The following is a 24,883-nucleotide window of genomic DNA, read 5'->3' on the forward strand; positions in this document are numbered from 1 at the left end:
TTTTTAAAAAAAAAAAGAAAATTGTGAAACCAAACTGATATCAAGCCACGGTTCCAAAATCAGGTCGCTTGAAGAATCATATCCACTGATTTGTGGACACTGTTTGTTAAAACAAGGCAATTAGCCTTGAATATCTGTGTCAAAATAATGAGTCTCTTTGTGCACACAGATTTTCAAATTTTTATAAATATATTAATTTTAAAATTTTCATTTAATGTTCCATAAAATCTTTAAGGACACGATGGTTCGGTAGTAACCCTTCAAGCATCTCAAGCTCATTGCCGACCAGCCCAGTGGGCTCTACCATGTGTGTTTTATCCATATTGTCCATTCATGTTGCAAGCTCATTTTTAGGTATGAGCCCAAAAATGAGGCAGATTCAAAACTCAAGAGGACCGCATCACAGGAAGCAATGGGGATAGTGACGCCTATTGTTGAAATCCTTCTAAGCGCACCACAATGTTTAATTGCTATGGAACCTGTTCATATAGTCAGGTAAACCTAGATGAATAGAAAAACGTAAAATTCAACTTGATCCAAAACTTTTGTAGCCTACAGGAAGTTTTCTACTATAGGCATCAAATCCCCACTATTACCTATGATGTGCTCCACTTGAGCTTTGGATCTGCCTCATTTTTGAGATGATGCCCTAAAATTAGCTGTAAAAATGGATGGACGGCATGGATAAAAACATACATTATGGTGGGGGCCACAGAAAATCAACTAGTACCCACCCATCTAAAACTAATTGGATTGGAAAATAAGCAAATTTACCATCTATCATACTGCAAGACCATGCACCTAATACAAAAATGCTGATGGTAAAAAAATACCTATATTGTTTTAAAATTTATTTATTAATTATTATTTTTTTTAAAAGCAAAAGGGAGGAAACGGCACTTAGGATTCTCTGGTTTTGTGTGGTTTGCCTCCCCTCCATCCGACCAAAAAGCCAACTATAGAGAGCTGTATCTACTTCAAAAATGATGTATATATGAGATGGATGGCTTGGATTTATGGAGGTGGGACATCGATTAAAAAGGTATTGTTAAACTAGTTTTACCATTTAAAACTAGTTTAGTCCTATCATTATTAGATCTCTCTCATTCCAAAAGTAGAAATAAAAACAAAGATGTGATGACAGCTTTGGCCTCCAAAGGAAATAAATAATTAGTTAATCTCTATCCCTAGGTTTGGGAGCGGATTAGGTGAGACCCCGGCCTCACCCTAGACCGTGTAGCCATTACTGTAGGGCCTACCTTGATGTGTGTAATCTGCATCCACACTATCCATCCATTTTTTTCAGATCATTTTAGGGCAGTATCTCAAAAATGAAGCAGATATAATTTTCAGGTGGAGCATACCATAGGAAACAGTGGTGATCGACTATAAATGGGCCACAAAAGTCTTGGATCAAGCTGATATTTGTTTTTGCCCTTCGTGTAGGCTTATGTGACCTTATCAATAGATTGGATGGCAAATAAATACCACGAAAACATTAAGGTGTGCCCTAAAATGATCAGCTAAGTTTTTAATGTTAGGGTGTTCAATCACCACTTTTTCCTATAGTATGGTCCACTTGAGATTTAGATCTTCTTCATTTTTGGAATCATGTCCTGAAATAATCTGGGAAAACGGATGGACGGTGTGGATATAGAATACATACATTAAGGTGGCCCCACGGGAAGGGCTGCACTGTCTTGGGTGAGACCCGGGTCTCACCTAATCTGCTGGCAGCTCCACACGCAGGGTGGCAATGGGTCGGGTTCCAACCCTAGGTCCAACCTGTTCACGGACCGGATTGCATATTCACATTGCCAGTAGAGACCCTGCTACTAGACTGTCTCTGTGGGCCCTACAATGATGTATGCCTTTTATCCATGCAGTCTATCCAAATCTCAAGTGGACCACACCATAGGAAACCACGGTGATTGAACACTCGCCATTAAAAACTTATAAGGGGCCACACCGGTGGTAGACTCTCAGGAGTTTCAACACCGGTTGAGGGTTCGAGTACCGATAGGCGGTGAAATTCCACTAGCGTGAGTGTTTGGGGGTGCGTGTGCGTGTGCGTGTGTATAATTTTTTTTAAAAAAAAACCTTGAAAAATCACATTTGTGTTTTCCGTCCATCTAAGTCTATGTGACTTAATCAAGAGGTTAGTGGCAAATAAAAATTACAATGGACCTAAAGAAGTTTTTCATGTTTGGTGTTCAATCACCACTATTTTCCTCATGGCATGGATCAGCTGAGATTTGAATCTACCTCTCAACTTTGGGCTCAAATACTAATCTAAAATGGATGGACAATGTTGTGGGTAAAAATGAGCTGGCTAGTATGACTCAAGATGGTAGGACGCCTACTAGGCCACAGCTCACTTGGCCTCAAGGGTGATTTGGGTTCAACCAGCATTAACTACGTATAACCAAGAGTGACCATTGTCTGACCGACCTTGAGCTCAGTTTCCACTTCAGTTCACCTAAAATGAGGGGACGAGCTTGGCCCAAGTTCAAGGTCGGCATATCTTCAGGATTTTCTCCAAGAACCCTGTGAGAACAATCGCGCCACCTCCCAATCAGCTCCGTCCCTGGTATGATACGACACATTGATTTATTGCTATATATGGCACCGCCCCGAGACATCTATACGTACACCGGGTGAAATCCCACTAGGTGTGCGTGGGTGTGTGTGTCAGTGCATGTGTAAGAAAAAAAAAATGTACATGTCTTTTGTACAAGGAACGGTACATACAATTCTAAGCCTTAAACTCAAGGAGACCAAGATGCCTTGGCCTGACTTTGGCATCAGAGGGTCCTTTGCAAAAGTCAATGTCTCTTTAATCCATTTCTTGTACAGGCACTGGAAGGTGGAAGGTCTGGAGAAAGTGAACCAGTTTTCTGCATCAACAGACAACATGCATAAAACACATGCATTATGGTGATGCCCACAGTCAATAACAATGTTGCTACCACTAGCTAGTATGCAATCTATATCCCCCATTTAGCAAACAGCAGAGATTTTTTATTTGAACCTGACCCACTCCCACTACTCTATTACCTGACTTATTTAATTGTAATCAATCATGCTCAACTAACCGACCCTACTCTGGTTTAAAGGTAGAAAATGAAGCTACTTGTATGTATGCCGATTCCTACCCAATTAGTGGATACAAACGTAGGAATGCAACTTAGGTTGGTTAGGTCAGATTGAGGGTTAACCTGAGCTAACCCAACCACGAAAGGACCCAACTTTCAATCCAACCCAACCCAACCCAGATACATGTGAACCCTGCCTAACCCGACCAGATTTTGCTAAACCCAAACCCATCTAGAATTCAACCTAAACCCAACCCAACCGATCTTGGGTTGCAGCCCCAGTACAAACAAACGTGCAGTGTCTATATTAATCTTTAATTAGTTTGTTTCTGGTTTCAGGCCTGGTCGGGACTCGTGGTCTTGCCCATTCCATTGAGAAGATACATGAATGGGTCTGGGTAGGTACTGGTAGGGTTCGACCCCATCCCAACTCATTTACTCTAACCCGTGCCCGGCTCACTTTTCATTCAGCTTGGCTAACCCGCATCAGAAGTAGGTTGGGCACATTTTCTGATCTGAGCCCTACCAGCTATCCTCTGGACAGAGCCGATCAGTAGCCACCTGCCACCGCTATCCACACGCCCCACCACATGTTACTCGCATGGGCGCCACAATGATGTATGTGTTTTATCCATGCCGTCCATTCATTTTGTCAGATCATTTTGGTGCATTATCCCTAAAAATAAGGCAGATAAAAATCTCAGGTGGACCACACCACATGAAATAGTGGTGATTGAACACCCACCATTAAAAACTTATTGGGGGCCACGAGTTTTGGATCAAGCTGATTTTGTGTTTTTCCTTCATCTAGATGCGTGTGACCTAATAATCAACGGGTTGAATTGCAAACAAACATTATAGTAGGCACTAGGAACTTTTTAACTGTGGGCGTACAATCACCACTATTTCCTGTGGTGTGGTTCACCTGATATTTGGATCTGCCTATTTTTTGGATCATTTCTTAAAATGAGGTGGAAATGTAGATATGGATGGATGGCATGGATAAAAGACACATCATGGTGGGGTCCACATCACCGATTACTATGGAGACCTCGGTACTGGAGGGATCACCACCGAATCCGAGTCCCTCCACATGCATGTGCGCATGGGCCCCCAGAAGTCGGATTGCGTACTGAGTAAACTCTGTTGGGCCCACCGTGATTGCATGTGGTTTATCTACGCCGCCCATCCGTTTTTCCATATCATTTTAAGGGTTGAGCCCAACATTGAAGCATATCCAAAGATCAAGTGGACCATAACACAGGAAACAGTGAAAGTATTGATTTCCACCGTTGAAACCTTCCTAAGGCCTACAGTGAAGTTTATTTATCATCCAACCTGTTCATAAGATCTCGAAGACATGGACGAAGGGAAATCACAAATATAAGCTTGATTTAAAGCTTCTGTGGACCCCAAGAAATTTTCAACGGAAAACGTTCAATTTACACTGTTTCGAGTGGTGTGGTCTAATTGAGTTGGATAAGCTTCATTTTTGGTCTAAAGCTCTAAAATTATCTGATAAAATGGATGGAAGGAGTGGATAAAATGCACGAATGACGGTGGCCCCACAGAATTTAGTTAGTGCACTTAGCGTACTGAGTTACTCAGTACGCAATCTGCTTCCGGACCCACATGCCACGTGGCGTGTGCTGGACATTCAAGACGCGTATTTGTTGGGACACAATCTAATCACATGGCCAAAAGCTCAAACCGTGCGGCTATCAAGAAGACCACGGCTCGAGCCGTTTGGGACCCACCGTGATGTATGTCGAACATCAACACCGTGAATTTGACGGTTCCCTTTAGTTTATTGGATATTCCAAAAATCAGCCATATACGGAACTCAGGTGGGCCATACCATCTAAAACCATGTAAAGACATGCCTAAAACATAAAAAAGAACTCGGTCGGCCCACCTGAGTTTGGATGCGGCTGAAACTTGATCTGATCCCTCATCCAAGGGCCCCAAAGGCCCTATAAAAATATTTTTTAAAAAAAATTAAAAAATTAAAAGTCATCGTGAAAGAAATTTTGGATCATTGAATCATGGGCCCCAGTTGCACCAAACATAGGCTATACGAGGACTGAGCCCAAGTCTGGCCCGTTAACCAGAGTTCAATGGGCCTGGCCTGGGCTTAAAATTTTAACGAATGCGTTAGTCGAGCTGGTCTGCTGCTATGACAAAGAGCCCATCGGCCCGGGGAACCGATCCGTTTGGGGTGTCAATATCATTTTTGTCATACATCATGAGCGGTGGGGACACTTAACAAACAGCCCAGATCTTGCACAAAAGTGGCTGGCGAGACTCGGCTCAGGTTGGGTTTAGGTTCGGACCACGTGTAACTATTACGGGCCATGGTCAGCCCTAGGTTTTAGTTTACAGGCTGGGGTTCGATATCGGCGTAGCCCAAGCCATTAAGTACATGTGACGTACAACCCTTACAACAGGTTGGCCCCAATGTGGGGATGACCAAGTGCAAAAATCAGACGTATCTAGTCATCAGGTGGGCCACAACATAGAGAAGTATAGCCATTGATAAATAGCAAAAACAAGTGTGGTCCATTCGATGGGTGGATATCGACTGATTTTGGCAAAAGGTGATCCTCGCAATAGGGCCCATTGCTGGACGGGTCTGATGTCTCAAACCTTGCAGATGAGCAGGTGCAAAGGGTAAACGCATCAGGATCGCCATTCATCTGTATCAAGTGACTGATTATTCTGGCTAATCCTTCAACCGTCCATTGTCTTCGTATGAGGGTGGCATGCATAACGAGTGGACAGGCTTAGTTTTGTCCTATGCATGGTGAGTAACACCTAATGAGTAGATGAAGCGATGTTGCCCCATGTCATAACCCTAGGCATGGAAGGCAAAGGCACGATCTAGGCCGTTCATTAAAGATCCGCCTCTCATTTGATAGTTTTGGATTTAAATTTGCTCCATTTAAGCGTCCCACATGAATAAAGAATATCTATTCACAACCAAATGCAACCACATACACCAAAGGGCCACCACCCCTTTACACCGTTACCTTTCAGTTCATCGAGAGAGAATAAATAGAGCTTTTTCAGCTTACGTCTACAAACACATCTGGACCTATCCAATCCCTCAAGGCCCATCAGAAGTACAGCTGCTTACACTGAGTGATGGTGGCCTCGTTCGGGCAGTATGGACACTTGAACATGCGTGTGCTGCTCTTTGATAGCTTCACGATCGATTGCTTGCACAGCACATGGCCACACGGCATCAGCATCGGCGGGTTCTCCTCACTCCCTTGATCACGCGAGATGGGGCACACAAAGATCGAGTGAAACTGGAACTCAGGGCCCAAGTCCACAGGCACCGGCAGCTGCTTCATCGCCAGCCATTCTTGCTTCTTCGTAGCCATCACATTCGCCAGCTTCAGCAATGTAGGCAACCCTTGGACACCAGCCGCCACAGCCACACTGAGCGGGCTCTCATAAGACTGGCCCAAAAGGTTGCAGAACTGCCGTGTCAGCTCCTCAGACAGCAACTCCCAATGCATCAGGGACAGGAAATTGGCATATGGAGAGCGCTCGAGACAGCCTGCCCACAAAAGGCAGATTGTGAGCTTTTGTATCTCGGGCATGTGCATCGAAACCAATGGGGCTGGGAATGTCCAAATGTACTTGAGAGCATCGCTTTGGCTTCCCTTCTGCAGTATCTCCACAAACTGCAGCCCGTGGAGCTTCAGCTCGAGGGTCGATCCGTTCTGCAGGAGCATGTCACGATTAGCAGCCGCCCAAGCCAGTGCGGGTCCTAGATTCCTGGATCTCATTGCCTCAAGTATTTTATACATCTCCACAAATGGAGATTTCAGGGAAGTCGCATCTGGCTTGTCAGCCTCGTTCACAAAGCAGTCGCCAAGATCAAACAGGCCCTGCCTGTATAGGTGGGCAGCAATGATCTGGTTCACTGTGTGGACATCAAAGTCCACATTCCGGTACGCCTTGGAAATGTCCATAACAAAGGATTTCTCGAGCAGCTTGGCATATTTACTCAACCCAACATTCAACTCCTTCTGTGACCCTTCAATCTGATTGATCGGGCCAATCTCATTCAGCTTGCTGTTCAGTTCTGTGAGAATGGTCTTCTGATCAGTGGCTGACCCGGCATCTTGCACTGACTGCATTCTCGACAGTGCATGTTCAATTTCACGGCCAACCTGGTCAATCACCTCCTGGGTTTTGGAAGAAGACAGCTTCTGCTTCTTGGAAACTCGGTCAAATGCATCTTTAATGGCACTGAGCTCCATTTTTCTAGATCTGTTGGTCGGGCCAAAAGGCAGATCCCTAACCCGCATGGGCACAGTTGTTAATGCTACAGAAAATCTAACATGTGCATTTTAATGGAATGGTGTACTTAAGTTCCAAAACCAAGTCGTCCTTTCAGCAAAGACACCATGGTTGATTCAGGATGGCACCTTTCAGTGATCCTCATATGATTGGGCCCCCACACACCAGAGGTCATCAGCCTCATCACATAACCATTGTGAAAATAAAAGCATTAACAGAGAGAGCAATTGGTCCTCCCACGCAAATCCTTTTATGGGTCACCCGCTCAGTTTCAAATGCCTAGTTGGAAGGAAATCCATTTCAAGGAGACGATACCTAGTTTTGGGGCACTAGGCCAAACTACCCATCATAACAGCCCGTGCCGTGAGCATTAACATTCACAAATGCAGCAAAGCACAACCACAGGATGACCTGGATGGGATTTTTATTAATTACTTTGATAAATAACCACACTTTTATTAAGAATAAAGGAGGATGGCTCCTGCTTTTAAGGCATCGTATATAAGAGCTGCTGATACAAAGACTCCTTTGCAAGAGAATCAGCGTATAGGTGAACGTCGAATAGCAAAAACAGGATGGAAGAAGTTCACATTAATTCCCTCAAGATTAGGAAAAGAAAAAAGTAAAAAAAGTAAAAAATACGTGTGCTAAAAAATGGAATTTTTGGTTTCAATATAGTTTTGGTTTAAAAAGCCACATTGGAAACCTTTCAAAAAAGAAAAAGTTTCTATATACACGTTTATTTCTACAAAATGTTGGCAACACAACTGGGCCCATGATATGGGTGGTCTAGATTGTGCCACTGATCAATACCATGCATATGGTGGAGAGAGAAGATACTGGAGGAGAGAGCATAAGCAAGAGATGGCAGTGAACTATGACCGCAATCGTAGATTCAATTGACCACTGTTCTGAGCTAAGCCAATGACAATCCAACGCCAAATTCCATTGCAAATCTCATCTACATTAAGTGTGACATACGAGCATGGCAACACAGATTATTATCAGATGGAGCTTCAACCAAAATTTATGTTGATAATGATCCTAACCATCTGATTTCACTCCATGACTTTAGACCACTGATAGTTTTTTTTCAACTATTCATTTGGCAACCACCAATCAGAAGGTTATGAATGCTTGATCAGTGTGATTTTTGGACCATGCCCCCAATCTACAACAGATCATTCCTTTTTTTTCTAATGATTTGGATTGACATGCATATGCCTCTTTTGTTGTGAATGAGCCGCCAACTTAAAGAACGGTGGTGAACCATAGCTTCTTTGTGTGTGTGTGTGTGTGTGTGTGTGTGTGTGTGTGAGAGAGAGAGTGTCCCCGTCCCTTTTTAGGGCAGGATTAATCCCTGTGGATGCACGCAATCACCAGCAAACCACATGCATCAGGTAATCCCAGGGAGGGGAATCGAACTCGCATTTGTGGGGAGCAAACCCATGACGCTAGCCATTCGCCCAAACCGCATGCGAGTGTGAACTATGGTTATAGTCTTACATAGAAGGTTAAAGGTTTTTTAGAGAAACCTTGATACACTTTCAGGTGGTAAAGCTTCATACTTATGCATTCAAAAAATATATACTTTTGCATGCATGCATTTCAAATTGAACTGTCAGTATACAAAAATTACATTGATGTAACATTATAACTGGCTGATTGATAATATCTAATTGATAGCGAGAATGTAAAATAGTCAATGGTCCAAATTTAATAAATGTCCATTAAGCTTAGGATTGTTCTTTATCTGATAGTGAGGTTATGATGTGTCTACAATGGGTAACAAAAATTGGACGTTTAGTTTGATTTCTATGGTTTTCACTACTATAATATGAGTGCATGTGTATCACACGCTAACAGAGTTACCTGAAAACTTCCCCCTTTTTTCCTCATTGCAAGCTTTCATCTCTGCCAAATATGCAGGTAATATTTCTTAGGGTTTTTTTTCTTTTCTTTTTTGCCTGTGGATCTAACCTTGACAACTATGCAAGTTAAGACACGAAAAAACTGAAGCATAGAATCTCGAATCAAATTGGCATTGAACCTTCTTCTTCTTTTGCTTCTTTTCTTCTTCTTTTTTTATGAAAGATGACTAACATTATTAGAAGAAAAATGAAACATAAGCAAAATAAAGGAGCAAGCCAACAAACTACAGTGCCAGACCAACAATCCAACTCCTGAAGAGAACAGCTAACTGAGGGCTTTATCAACTGACCTACTCTATAACCAAGGTATTCAAAATCGGTTACGTAACGGTAACGGTCATAACTGTTATGCGTTACGGGGTCGAAACAGCTATTACAGAAAAAACAGCTCATAAAGGCCCTGTAACGATCCTACAACGGTTTTTTCAAAAAAATAACAAGGGCTGTAACGGCCGATACAGGAGCCGTAACGGCCCATGTCATAACGGTAACGGCCACTGTTACCGTTTTGGAACACCTTGTCTATAACATGCAGCTTAGCCTTCCTAACCACCACCTCCAAGGGCCCAAGATTACTAAAATACCTGTTGTTGCGCTCCAAACAAATGGCCCACAAACCCACTGGAAGGGGTAGCATCCACAAAACTTTGCTTTTTGGCCCATAGGGCTGAATGAACTTGACCAGGGATCAGCCCCACAATGTTCATTGGATCCAAAGCATGCATAGAAAGAATACACCAAAAACACTCCCGAGCTTGCCTTTCCCTCAACAATTGATCTCCTTGGGGGGGGGGGGGGGGGGAGGAGACAACCAAGCCTAGCTACATGGGAAAGATAGCACAAAGTAGGTATTCCACAAACAATACATCTTCCCAAAAATGGTTCTTTGAATTGGCACGAATAGATGAAGCAAATAGCTTCCTTAAAGCATCTACAGAACCAAAAAAAAAAAAGCCTTCCAGACTGTCAATGCTATGTAAAGAAGAATATCTAGAGAACCACCATCCCTCCTTAAAGCCATACTTACAGCCAACCACTTGCCTCCATAGACCTTCAATACCAAATATCCAAAGTCATTCACCTAAAAGGGCCAAGTTCATGGATTTTGGATCTCTAATGCCTGCCCCAACTTCATTAACCAACTTCGAGATCTTTTCTCATTGCAACAAGTGAAATTTATGCCTGTCGTCTAACCTTTTCCAATATAATTCACAATGGATTTTTCCAACCTATCAATGACGTACTTTTCTAGCCTGAAAGCTTCCTTTCTATCCATCTATCATCTTTTTTACACATGCACTCACACCCCACACACACACCACAGTGGCTTTTTTATACCACAATGGGTACTCGAACCCATGACCTTTTGTTGAAACTCCTGAGAGTCTACCACTGAGGTATGAATAAGGACCCATGCCCATCTATCATCTTATCACATGGAAGTTTTGCAGATTTCCTATGCATAAAGGGAGCTCCAAATAAGAGAAGAAACACGAACCTTGCAAGCAAATAGTCAAGAAATTTCCGATCCACGTGATCATATGCTTTCTTGAGATCAAGCTTACATATGACACCTTGCCTTCCCTGTATCGTGAGTCTATACACATGAGCAATGAGCGTGCCATGGAACAAACATGACCACCCCTTGCACTTAGGATATGACATTGCTCAAAATTTTGCAAAATCTCATAGCTAATTTTGTTCGGGATTTTGTGAGGGCTTCTAACTAAGCCAATAGGCCTGTAATCTCTTAAGCATTTTGCCCCTTCTTAGGAAGAATAACCCCAACTCAGCCGAAAGATGTGCTCTCTCAATAAATTCAGAAATGAAAATCAAAACATCGCCCTTCACCTCCCTCTCAAAATACCTAGTATGGGAAAGGCATCTAGCCCAAGCACCTTATCCGTACCCGGAGGAGATGGCCGCCCTAACCTCTTCCTCACTAATCAAAGCCTCCAAGCTATCAGAATCCTGCCTCACTATCTGACTAAACTGCAAGTTATCCATAGAAGGAAGATTCCATCTTTCCGGAGCAGGGAGTTCAGAATAGAAATCCACAGTGGTTTCAAATAACCTGTTGCTATCTTCTATTCCCCATTTACCAGGAAACACTGGATATGATTATTCATGCACTTAACAGTCCAGCCATGCCATGGAAGAACTTCGTATTCTTGTCATCTTCTTTTAACCGCAATGCTCTTGACCGTTGCCTCTAGTCAATCTCTTAACTTTCTGTTAACCTTCCATCCAGTTTCATTGCGTTGGTTTCACTAGCACGTGGATTTTTTGATATTGTTGAATCAATCATACTTAGTTGCTACTTTTTTAGCTGTTTTTGCCCTTTTTTAGGTTTCCCCATTTTATACCTGTTTTAATCACACTGCATTGAAATAGATGTTTTTTCCAAGATTTTGATAAATATTGATATATCATACAGAATCAATTTCCATACAATGAAGTTTTGCTATGTACTCAACACATGCATATAAGATCCACTAATGAGCATCTCACGACCTCTATCCAAGTCCTATGTCTTTATTTCATCGTCTTTTTCAAGCCTTCTTGTAAGGGTCAGCTTTGATTTTCTTAGAACACAGCTGAAACATCTAATTGACACTCATCATAGGTTTGTTTGGACCACTTCATTCTTATTTTTATCCTAATTGACACTCATCATGGGTTTGTTTGGACCACTACATTCTTATTTTTATCCTTAATAGTCTTCCCAAGCATCCATCTCAACATACCTCATGTCTATAACGTTCATCATGTGTTCTATGTTGTTTCTTAAATGTTCAACACTCTTACCAATATAGTATAACTGGTAATAGCAGTTGAGTACAATTACCCCATATGTTCCATTGGCATGTGGCAATCACAACACTCTAAAGGAATCTCTCCACTTCATCCACCTCGACCTAGAGCTGGCAACGAGCTAGGCTAGGGATTGGCCAGGGTTGGTGTTGGCCTGGCACTAGTCCCTTAAGCTGTGGCCCTAATCGGGCTAAAGGACCTCGGGCCCTGCCCCTAAAAGGCTGACCCTATTAAGAAAAGAGTGACATGATTAGAGGTTTGAAATAGTCCATTTTTTTTTTCCTTTTTTTTTTTTTTTTTGCAGTTTACCACCATCTGCAACAAGTTCATCATATAAGCAGTTTTGATCATAGAAACATGACCCCAAATTCAGAAGTACTTTTAAACTCTACTTGTATGTTGAATGGGACTGCTCACAAGTGCCTTCAAATTATCCATTCTTCCATATAACAATGGCTCACTTGATAATTGGATCAAACCGGGTCATTCATCATTGGCCCTATACGCTAACTGGCCATTTCAAGCCACACCCAACCCTCGGGCCAACAAATTATCCATTCTTCCATATAACAATGGCTCACTTGATAATTGGATCAAACTGGGTCATTCATCATTGGCCCTATACGCTAACTGGCCATTTCAAGCCACACCCAACCCTCGGGCCAAGTTTAAGGGCCCAAGCCCTAGCCCTACAGGGTCAGGCCACCCAACCCATTGCCACCCCTACATCAATCCTCCAATGATTTTGAATTATAGAGCCCAAATATCAGCTCACTTAAGAAGTTAACTAGTAGCTTATGATACTCATACATTACCATTTTGAGAAGTAACTAGATAGCTTATGATCCTCATACATTACCATCTTGAATTCTTGATACCGACACGAGCGTCGAATGCTACAAGATAATTTTAAGATACTATTTTTCTCTTGTTTAGTTCATTATTTCTTGAATGTTGGGCAACTTTTACATGTAGTTATGGTTAGGACGGGCAATGGGCCGAGTCGACACTAGAACCAACCAACCTGACCTGCTTAAAACATGGGTTCAGGCTGAATTGATCAGTTTTGGTTCAGCTTAGGTCAGAAAATAGGCCCATTCAAGTAATCAGGTAGGGCTCAACTGGACCTTGGTCTATTCCACCTACCCATATATTTATATGAATGAATAATATAATTACATTATTTAAGAAAACGTGTACTTGCTTTAGTGGTAGCTTTGGTGGTAGAGAAGGTCTTGGGTGCATACTCACTTTAGTGGTAGAGATGAGTGGATGCGGAAGGAAGGTACTAGACTCGAGCTTTCAAAACATGTTATTTATTCTATAAAATAATTTTATAAGCTGGCTGGGCTAGTCTTTGACTCAAGAATACTGATCTTACAAATGGAAAAAAAAAAAAATGGGGGACGGTGAATGGAAAGAAGTTCAACTCCATGGAGAAAATGGAGTAAAGGATCAAGGAGATAGTGTAATAACACTATTCATGTCGTATATGCCTTACAATAAGGGAGTGGGAAGTCCACCAAAGATCTCAAGAGTAAGACAAGGTGCTGGATACTTTCATCCTAAAACTCTCTGGGACGAGAAGATTCAGGGATTTTGCTTTCTTTCAGTTTGAAACCAGTGGGGAAGCACTAGGGCCATTGATTTCCTCAACGAAGGGGTGGAAGAAATATTGAGGAAGACCTTGCCCATGATGAGCATAACCACTAGAGATATCCTCCCAACCCTTGAAGAGGGTCAAAGGTCCAAAGGGAGGTTGTTGACTTCAATGGTTTAACATTAAACCCTAAACCCTACACCAATTAAACCCTAGTGGATAGTACGGGGAGGAGCGTAAAAAATAATGTCTTTAATAAAATGAAAGCGGAAAACACGATATGCTAATAATCATTTAACACGGACTCTGAACTTAAAGGAATTCTTATTTCTAATAAGCATTACAGACTTCAAACTTTTTTACAACAAACTTTCTCAAGCTTTTGTCTCAAACTCAAACTCAGGCAGACTCTGCCACACTCTGCCGATTACAATACATGTGATAGCTATTTATAGACAAACTTCGGACGCCAACTGATTCTTAATTTGAGGAAACCTTATCGTCTTGGTAGGCGCGTAAGAATCGTCAGACGCATGCGAGGACAGGTGGATACTGCATGGGACACATGGACGCTATATGGGAAGCTTACCGGGGTCGCTTGTACGTCGTAGGAGACATGTGCCGGGACAGCTGGATGCTGCGGGACTCGTAACCCCTTATGTGGGCTATTTGTTCAGGAGGGCCTGGGAGAGATATGCATAAAGGAGATGACATCTGGAAATTTGCTACTTAAGAGAGTGATTGTGATGGTGATTGATAATGACATCTGATGGTGACCAATGCTAACCGATAGTGATTGATGTTGATGCTTCAAAGCTTAACTCTTTCACTTCATTTCTTATGCTTCATTCACTCTCTGAGCTGTCGCTGTCAGAGGAGGATGGGGCCATGAGAATTTGCATGTTGCGCTCAATGTACGTGGCAAAATGTTCAAGGTTGAGATTACTGTTCATGGAAGTGATGGGATTTAGCCATATGGAAGAGGGAATGTCTGCAACTTGGACATTGTTCAGTTCATACTTCTTCTTTTTTTTTTTAAAGGCAACAAACAGAAAATGCATTAAAAACCCGAAGGGAACAAGAAACAGAGAGAGAAGAAACAAAAAGAATAGAAAAGAAAGAAAAGAGGCAAAACTGCTGAGGTAGCAGAAGCGCCCTAAGAGCCTAGAAAGCTAAAATCAAAATCATTCAGAACCCAGACATTAGTCGCCCATTCGATGACCATCTTTTTCGCCCTATAACCCATAGAAGCCGCAGAAGAAGACCTATCGTTAAAATATCTGTCATTTCTTTCAGTCCAATGGCCCACCAAATGGCGAGGATAGCCGTGCGCCAGACAATAGAAATGGACTTTCCAAAGTTAAGACCATGCCAAGAAGCTAGGAGATCGGCAGCAGATTCGGGGATACACCAAGAGATCGAGAATCGATGATAGAAATCTGACCAAAGATGTGCAAAAAACGGGCAGTGGACTAACAAATGATTGACTGATTCAGCCTCCTGCATACAACACAAACAAATATTAACTATGTTCATGCCTCGCTTAGCCAGATTGTCGACCGTAAGAATTCTGTTGCGACTAGCAAGCCACCCGAAACAAACGATTTTAGGAGGAGCTAGGTATTTCCAAATGAAGGAGTTGACATCACGACGATCGTGCGTAACAGGGAGAATGGCTGAATACAGGGATCTCACGGAGAAGAGGCCCGATTTATCCAAATTCCAGCCAATAGAGTCGGGATTATCACAGAGAGGCATGGTCTTGGAAATGAATTCATAGAGATTCATAAATTCCTCAATTTCTTCTTCCTTCAGGTTCTTGTTGCATCTGATATCCCAGACAATTTGTGCCGATTGCGTAGAATAACAGCTGTTGACCCATATATCTTTGTCTGGGGAAAGACAGTAAATTTGAGGAAATTGGAGTTTCAGCGGTTATTCCCCCAGCCATAGGTCTTGCTAGAAGCGGAGAGATGAGCCGTTACCCAGAGTGTGGCTGCAGTTGTCCATCACCGACTTTTTAGCGGATAGAATACCTCTCCATATATATGAAGCCTTGTAATAAGAAGAATCTTTCGGCCACCATCCACTAGGAGAGGAACCATATTTCCCTTTAACGACCGAGGTCCATAAGACCTCTTTTTCAGTCGCAAATCCATTTCTCAAGCAGAGCAGCATTCATGAATTTTAGATTTTTTACATTAGCCCCACCCTCCCTGAATAATTTGCAAACTTCTTTCCACTCTAAGAGAAAATTTACTTTGGTTATCCTTGCCAAACCATAGAAAATCCCTTCGAATATTGTCAATCATCTTCGTAACAATAGGTGGACACCTGAAAAGGGACATGAAGTATAGGGGAAGGCTAGAAAGGGCCAATTTAATCAGAGCCAAGCGCCCGCCCAGCGAAAGACAACGACACTTCCACGTGGCCAAATATTTGTGAAACTTGCTGATTACTCTGTCCCACATAGCCTTCGGGGGGGGAGGGTGACCAACGGCGAGATGGAGACCGACAAAAGAAGTCGGAAAAGAGTCTACCTAGCACCCAATCGTCTCGGCAAAAGATTGAAGCATCGGAGGAGAAACGTTGACACCTAGAATCTTAGATTTGCTCATGTTGATTCTGAGACCCGAAACTGCTTCAAAGCAACGCAAAGTTAGAAGAAGATTGCTGATGTATCAATGTTTGAACCATCAGCAATCTTCTTCTAACTTTGCGTGATTGCCAAACGTGAATGGGTTTGAACCATTCGAGAAACTTCATCACATACTTGTTGCACTGAGTGAGCTGGTTAGATGCATTGTCGCGTTCCCATTGGATACAACAAAAATATGCAGCAAGTTCTGCTTATTTGAAAACGAACACAACAGTCCAACTTTCATTGAGATAGTGCAGGAAGCAAAGAGCTTCATTGGGACAGTAATACAAATTTCGAAAACACATGGGAGTGAGGAATGGGTAATGAGGATTTGGTATATGGAGGAAGACGGGAGCATTTCAGAACATATGGATTTCGAGGAAGGTTTTGAGGTTACGGGATGGTTTGTTGTTGAAATGTATGGTGGAAATGATGGATTTGATTTCTGGATGAAGTTTTGCAATTCTTTCCAAGGGGAAGAAATTAGGAATGGAGAGTTCATGGGACAAAAGAGGACAAAGGTTCTTTGGAGGGATCTGGGGAGGAAGACGGGAGAGGAAATCTGTTAGAACATTGTCTTTTCCTTTGATCTTGTTTACTATGAAACTCCACTGGGAGAACCAGTTGTGCCATCGTAATAGCTACGGCTAAGGAATGATCTTCTATTTGAATTCAAGCATTCGCGGGAATGCTGACATATCCATCTCCACTAAGAAGTGGTGACCAATCAAATAGAATTGAAACTTTGAAATTCCATATTTGACCACTAAGATCTCTTTGTAGGTGGTGGTAGTGTTGTTCGGAGGACTTGAAAGTACCACTACGATACCCGCAAATGTGTCGAGTGCCGTTGATTTCTTGGAGGAGAACAGCACCCCACTGCATGTCAGTAGCATTAGTCTGGATGATGCGAGTAGCATTCATGCTTGGAATTTGCAGTCCAGGAAGAGCAAGAATAATCTTCTTAAGAGCTCTGACTGCCTTAGTATGGGAATCACTCCATGGTAGAGCATTCTTCTTGAGCAACTTGTCAGGAAATTCCGATATTTGCTCACATGCAGAATGAAATCGAACACATAGTTGACGATGCCGACGAACTGCTGTATTTGCTTCGTCGTAGTCAGAACATCTAGGAACTGAAGAAGATGTTCGGCAATGTGTGGCTGTAGAGAATAACTACCATCTTTGATCTTCATGCCAAGGAAATCAATGTTGGTCTGTGCCAATTGCATTTTTCGTTCAGAAAGCATGATGTCATTTTCCACGAAGATTGCATGGAATTGCTGGAGAAGTTCACTGTGTGTCCTCTCATCTGGAGAGTACAACAAGAGATCATCAATGTACACCAAACAATGATGGAGGATGGGTTGAAAGATCCGAACCATCGCTTTTTGAAAAAGGGACGGGGCAGTTTTTAATCCAAAAGGCATAACTTTCCATTGGTAATGTGCATTTGGGACAGTGAAAGTCGTCTTGTGTCGATCATCTGGGTTAATACCCAGTTGCCAGAAACCTACCTTTACAAGAAAAGAGATGTGCATCTGCCAAGTGTTGAAATAATGAGGCTCGGTATGGCAATGGAAACTTGTCGTCCTGGATATATCTGTTTAATAGCTTATTGTTGATGACAAGGCGAAGCTTTCCATGCACTCGTTTAGAGTGTTTGTTCATATAAAAAGCTTCACAAGCCCATGGAGAGTTAGTGGGCTCAATGAGACCTTCGGCGAGAAGGCCAGCAAGTTCATCCTGTGCAAGTTTCAGATAGTCGAGATTCATCCCTTGGTGACTTGCTTTTGTTGGGGTGACTGCCACTTGTTGTTTCAATGGGAGGTTCACATAAAACTCAGGGTGAGTCCACAAAGGAGCAGGATGCTTTTTGGCGAATTCAGTATGAGAATTTGCACAACATTGGTCAACAAGGAGAGCTTTTATGTCTACAATGGGTTGTGCTAAATGAAGGTTTGAGATGTGGGACCATGGCAAAAAGGAGGAATTGTATTCGAGGCCACTTGGTAACCAATGGAGACCCTTGATTTTGTGAAGGATGTCAAAACCAAGAATCAAGTCTTTACCGGACAAGGAGGAGCCAAGAAAGGAATGGGAAATTGTAAGGTCAGGGAAGATTCTTATGGACAGAGGACGGGTGATCCTGTCAACATGAAAAACTTTTCCATTGGCTGCTCGGAAGTACTGAGAATGAGGATGCCAAGAATTATCTGAGAGGATGGATGGATTGAGAATTGAGATGGTTGCGCTAGTGTCTGCGAGATCAATAACTGGGATTGGAGGAGAGGATGGATGGCAAAATAGTTCAACTCAGATCAATAGAGTTGGACTAACTGAAGTGATGGAGGGAAATGTGACGGCTTCAAAAATGCCGTCAATCTCAAGAACTTCTTGTCTGTCATCATCTGAATTGGAGGAGTAATCAGAGTGAGTCGTTGAGTCTTCTTCAGAATCAAAACTCAATAGCCATGATAACAGATGGGTCATATTCGTCATAGAGGGAGAAGACGAATTCGAGATCGTCATATTTCTGTGGAATGAGGGAGAATGCTTTCTCAATCATCTTAGCATGTCGTGGATGAGAATCATTCTTGGAGTAGCTTCTTTTCTAGAAATGGTGTTTCTTTTTAGAGGAACGACCACAATTGTTCTTGTCCTTGCACTTGATAGAGAGGTATGGCTTCTCGCAGGCCATACCAAGACGAGTGTTCACCTTTTCTGCGCGTTTCAGGAACTTGTGTTGGTTGCATAGTTTCTGAACTGCAAGTAGTGACGTCTAATGTATTTGGCCCAATGTAACGGTCTGCAGATTGAGATTTCTTTGTTCGAGCAGCTTGGTGGTCTCACCGCCGAGGGGATCAAGAAGAGAGTTGAGATAGACCTGTTTGAGATTAATATCATCTTTGCCGCCGATGACATAGAATCTCTGTCATTTTTGCATAGTGTCTATCCAAGTCAGCTTTTTCGAACAAGCAGACTTTCATCTGAAGATATTGTTCTATCGACGTGCTGGTGTAAGATGCTGCTTCACCAATAAACTCGAGGCACATGAAACCAACAAAGGCTTCCATGGTGGCCTCTTGCAATACTTGCAATTGTCAGTATTCACGGAGGGTGTTCCACCATTCTCGCAATGTGCCACTAAATCTGGCAACAACTTTTCACACGTTCGTCGAACTGTTGCACCTGGGTTTTGCATTTCTGCTTTCATCCATGCATAAAGATCCATCAGGCGTGTTTGCCATTCATGTGGAGGGATATCATCGAGGGTGAAGAGCTTCTTATTGTCATTCTCTGGAAATTATGAGGAGCCCTGTTTTCATCAATGTCACTGGTGCCTCATCCACCTGAGGTTCAGGGGGTGGAGCAGTAGGCTAAGCTGCTCCTGGCGCACCTTGTGACTGTTGCATGAAGAGATACGGGATGTCTAGATCAACATCTTCTGAGATTTCTGAAGTGGTTGGCGAAGAAGGCAGTAATGCTCAGGCCCCAAGGAAGGATGCAATGGGATTTGGTGACTCAGAGGGTAGGTGTTCAGTTGATGGGAGTGATGATGCCATGAGGTCAGAGGTGAAAGGACGGTCCTCATCAAGGCGTTGTTTGCCTTTGGAGAAGGAACGGATGGGTATGGAGCCGGCTTTAGAGCTTCTGGAATTGGTTGTGAGGGAGCATGTCAAAAAGATTGTGAGGGTATTGAGGTTGCAGGCTGCTTTGGCGGAACCAGCTTTGGGACATAGGTTGGTAAGGTGGTTGAAGATCCCCATGGGAGGCCTGGGGAAGGAATCCATGGTAGCTGCTGTGGAGGAATGTTTTGCTGCCTTGGTGGAGGAAACAATGGATTGTCTCCTGGAAAAATCGATACTTAAGACTGCGGCGGACGGATAGAGCGGAGCTGATCCTTAAGGAATTTCCTTGCTTTTTCCTTCTGCAGGAGTAGAGAAGAATCACAAACTGTTGTTGCTATTTCGTACAGTTCTTTCTCGACTGCAGTGATGCGAGCCTCGAGAAGAAGAATGACTGGAGTCTTTTATTGAATGGATTCAGCGAGTTGCTGCTAATTGTGCAAGATCTTTTGCAAAGCACAATTTTGTTGAGTTGCATTCTCAGCTTGCCAATTCATTGCTGCTTCAACTGCGGAGACTCGTCGTTGAGTGTCGTCTAGACTAATACCAGGAGGGTCTTTGATTTTCCAGATGTGCATGTTCTCTCTGTTGGGTAGTCGAAGTCGTCTGTATCGGGGAACTTTGGTTCCTCAGTGGGTTCATATGTATAGACCATAGGAGTGGAAAGGATGGGAGAAGGCCTGGAGATATGGATTGGGAACGTTTGAGATGGGATAAGGCTCTTTAATAGTATGGCATGAGAGTGGGTTTTAGTGGTGTAGATTCTTTTGGGAGGTGCTTCTGGGGCTTGCATGGAAAGGGAATGTTTGGCAATGGTTCCTTTTTCGGGTGGAGGACATAATAGTCAAACTTGCCAGAAGGCTCACCGAGGAGTCCTACTTCAGGATCTCCTTCTTCATATCGTCTTTTGAGCTGTGCTTGGAAGGACCTGGACATTTTGGGTTCATCCTCAAGAAGAAAGAAACAATCATCGCATGTGCACACATCCCAATAAATGTGCAAGTTGTTGTGTTGGCACCATGCAGTGTAGTGAACGCCGCCTGGATCTGGGTTTGTTGGAGCAGGCTCAGTGATGTGCTTGCCATCAACGATCTGGCCAGAGATTAGACGTGCTTCGGAGAAGCAATTGATCTCTGGGAGAGGTGTGGTGAAGACCGGCGTGGCTCAGGAGGTGGTCTTGAACCGAGTTTCCACGGTCTTATCCTTTTTCCGTACAAAGGATGGGAGGTCATTGGTGATGACTTGAGAAGCCTCAAGCTACCGTTCATAGTTGGTGACCCAAGTAGACGGGAGGATCTCCTTCAGCTGTTCTGTTGTAAGTTGTCGAGGGACAAACGTACACTTAGGTACTTGGTTCTGATCTACAGAGATCAGCAGGGCATCTTGATGAGATTCAAGCCCTGAAGCAGCAAATCGATAGAATGATTCTGCACCCGGAAGGCTACTTGATAGTGAAGAGTAGCAACCATAGCACCATCTTGTTGTTCAGCGCCAGTGAGCTGAACCTGGGCCTTGAGGGTCATGAAGAGATGCGAATCACTAAATGGGATATTGAAGTTGGGATAGAGGGTGACGGATACCGTTCCATCATTCAGTGTAGTCTGGATAGTGCCAATAACAGCATGCTGGTACTGTTTGAACCTAATATCCAGCAAGGAGAGCTTACATGTTGTCGGGAGTCCTTTCCTGCCATGGAAAGTTATCGCAAGTTGGACAGCATCGAAATGCAAGTGAGTGTATCCTTTTCTCTTTCACTCAGGAAGGTTCTTTTTTGGCAACTGCAAAGTGACAAACTCTTTAAGCTGATTAGCTCGGATTGGAGCCTAATCAAACTTTGAAGACAAAGCATACTCGAGGATGGAGTTTTGCTGTTTAGTGACAAGCTGCTTGAATTTGGCTGTAATGGAGGAGCTGTTTTTATGGAAAAACTGGTAAGGATTTGAATTGTTGGGACCTTATTATCTACATATTCTACTTCATACAAATAGTCATACTTACTACCAGTATAAGTTGCAAGAGGGAGACTTTTGGAAGAACTCATGTCTATGAAGAAACATGCAGGATGTATGTTTTGGAAAAGCCAACCATAGGAAACTCGATTTTCGGTGTGTCGCATTGTTTGATACAACTCGCTTTCTTTTATCAAGAACGTATTGGCTACAGGGGGCGGGGTGACCTCAACGCCATCCATTGGCTAAACAGTCGAAACTCACCAATTGTTCCTTGATGTCCACAGAGGAGTTCTATAACCTACTTTTTCAATAGATACTGTCAAACCTCGTTTTCTAATGCAAAAGATCGCACGAAGTGCAACTGTAGAGCATATACTAATCAAGGCGACTGTAACTATCTACTAATAAAAGGAGATAGACTATGATGACATCGAAATACATAAAGTTTACCTGAAGGTAGTCTTGTCCATCGCATACATCCCACACTGGGAGGGAATTAGCCGTCCATGGTGTAAGTCATGAATTAAGCTCTGATACCAATTAAGTCCTAAACCCTAAACTAATTAAGTCCTAAACCCTAAACTGTATGTACTGAAGCAAGAGATAGAGACACTATAGCAGGATTACTATAGCGGGGTTAATATAGCGAAATTACTGTAGCATGGGTATTGTAGCAAAATGAATAAATTGCTTGGGATACATGAAATCATGCTTTTTCAGTAAAACATAGGCATACATATGCTAAAAGTATAAAAAGAAAACAAAAACTAAATCCTACAACGGCTATAATGCATGATGGACACATTGTAGAGATGGGAGTTGATGTGGGCGTAAATATATAGTGCAGAAAGGAGTGACAAAAATAATATATCTTATAAGACAAAAATGGGAAATATGAAAAGCGTAACACGAAGTCTGAACTTAAAACATCTTTATTTCTAATAAGCATTATAAAGAAGAACTACAAACTCAAACTCAAACTTTTTCTAAAACCTTAGGCACACTCTGCCGATTACAATACATCTGATGGCTATTTATAGAAAAACTTCGGACGCCAACTGATTCTTCATTTGAGGAAACCTTATCGTCTTGGTGGAGGAGTACGAATCGTCAGACGCATGCATGGCTACCGCATGGGACGCGTGGACGTTGAATGGGAAGCTTGTCGGGGTCACTTGTACATCGTACGAGACACGTGCCGGGACAGGTGCCGTGACAGGTGGAGTCTGTAGGGACAGGTGCTCTTACGAAGGGTGGCCTGGCTGAGAAATGTACACAGGAGATGACATCTGAAAATTTGCTGCTTAAGGAAGTGATTGTGATGGTGGCTAATGGTGACTGATAATGACATCTGATGGTGATCGATGCTGACCGATAGTGATGGATTGTGACTCTTCAAGCTCATAACTCTTTCATTTAATTTCTTATGCTTCACTCGTAAGAGCTGTCACTGTCAGAGGAGGATAGGGCCATGAGAATTTGCACGTTGCGCTCAATGTACGTGGCATCAGAGCCACATACATTGGGGTTTAATTAGCGACCTTCTCTAGCAGTTCCATGCGATCTGCATGGAAAACGGTATCATGCTCTCTAAGAGAAAAACGCAATTGGCACAGACCAACATTGATTTCCTCGGCATGGAGATTAAAGATGGTCGTTACTCTCCACAGCTACACATTGTCGAACATCTTCTTCAATTCCCAAATGTTCTAACTACGACGAAGCGAATACAGCAGTTCGTCGGCATCATCAACTATGTGTCCGATTTCATTCCGCATGTGAGCAAATATTGAAATCCCCTAACAACATTGCTCAAGAAGAATGCTCCATCATGGAGTGATTCCCATACTGAGGCAATCAGAGCTCTCAAGAAGATTATTCCTGCTCTTCTTGGACTGCAAATTCCAAGCGCGAATGCTACTCGCATAATCCAAACTAATGCTAGTGACACGCAATGGGGTGTTGTTCTCCTCCAAGAACTCAACGGCACTCAACACATCTGCGGGTATCGTAGTGGTACTTTCAAGTCCTCCGAACAACACTCCCACACTACCTACAAAGAGATCTTAGCAGTCAAATATAGAATTTCAAAGTTCTAATTCCATCTGATTGGTCACCACTTCTTAGTGGAGATGGATACGTCAACATTCCCGCGAATGCTTGGATTTAAACAGAAGACCATTCCTCAGCTGCAGCTGTTATGATGGCACAACTGGTTCTCCCAGTGGAGTTTCACAGTAAACAAGATCAAAGGAAAAGACATTGTTCTTGCAGATTTCCTCTCCCGTCTTCCTCCCCAAATCCCTCCAAAGAACCTTTGTCCTCTTTTGTCCCATGAACTCTCCACTCCTGATATCTTCCCCTTGGAAAGAATTGTAGAACTTTATCCAGAAATCTAATCCATCATTTCCGCCATATATTTCAACAACAGACCATCCCATAACCTCAAAACCATCCTCGACATTCATCTGTTCCGAAATGCTCATGTCTTCCTCGATATACCAAATCCTCACTCCCATGTGTTTTCGAGATCTGTATTACTATCCCAATAAAGCTCTTTGTTTCCTGCACTATCTCATTGAAAGTTGGACCGTTGTGTTTATTTTCGAACAAGCAAAACTTGTTGTATATTTTTGTCGTATCCAATGGGAAGGCGACAACGCATCCAATCAGCTCACTCAGCGCCACAAGAATGTGATGAAGTTTCTCGAATGGTTCAAACCCATTCATGTTTGGCAATCACAGCTCGCCAACGATCATGCTGAGTTTGTAAAAATCAGTTTCCGCAATCCCAAAGACTTCGTCCCGTTGGAAAATGGTGGCAATTACTATATCACCTTTGCTCTAGACTGTGCAGTAATTCGAGGTTGGAGAACTTTCAATTCGGCGCGCCTTTGGCACATATAC

The 24,883-nt window shown here is 42.9% G+C and overlaps 1 protein-coding gene across 2 annotated transcripts in view; it reads right to left on the minus strand.

The window, feature by feature from the left end:
* Positions 1-5,958: 5,958 nt before the first annotated feature.
* Positions 5,959-24,883, minus strand: part of LOC131222784 (protein RMD5 homolog) — a 29,290-nt gene continuing 10,365 nt past the window's right edge. For both annotated transcript variants that reach the window (XM_058217979.1, XM_058217978.1), the window contains exon 3: positions 5,959-7,409. In XM_058217979.1, coding sequence (XP_058073962.1) covers positions 6,212-7,369 — 1,158 coding nt within the window. In that variant the 5' untranslated portion in view covers positions 7,370-7,409 and the 3' untranslated portion in view covers positions 5,959-6,211. The remainder of the gene's footprint in view (positions 7,410-24,883) is intronic.

Source organism: Magnolia sinica, chromosome 13 (assembly GCF_029962835.1).
Source record: "Magnolia sinica isolate HGM2019 chromosome 13, MsV1, whole genome shotgun sequence".
Taxonomy (NCBI): domain Eukaryota; kingdom Viridiplantae; phylum Streptophyta; class Magnoliopsida; order Magnoliales; family Magnoliaceae; genus Magnolia; species Magnolia sinica.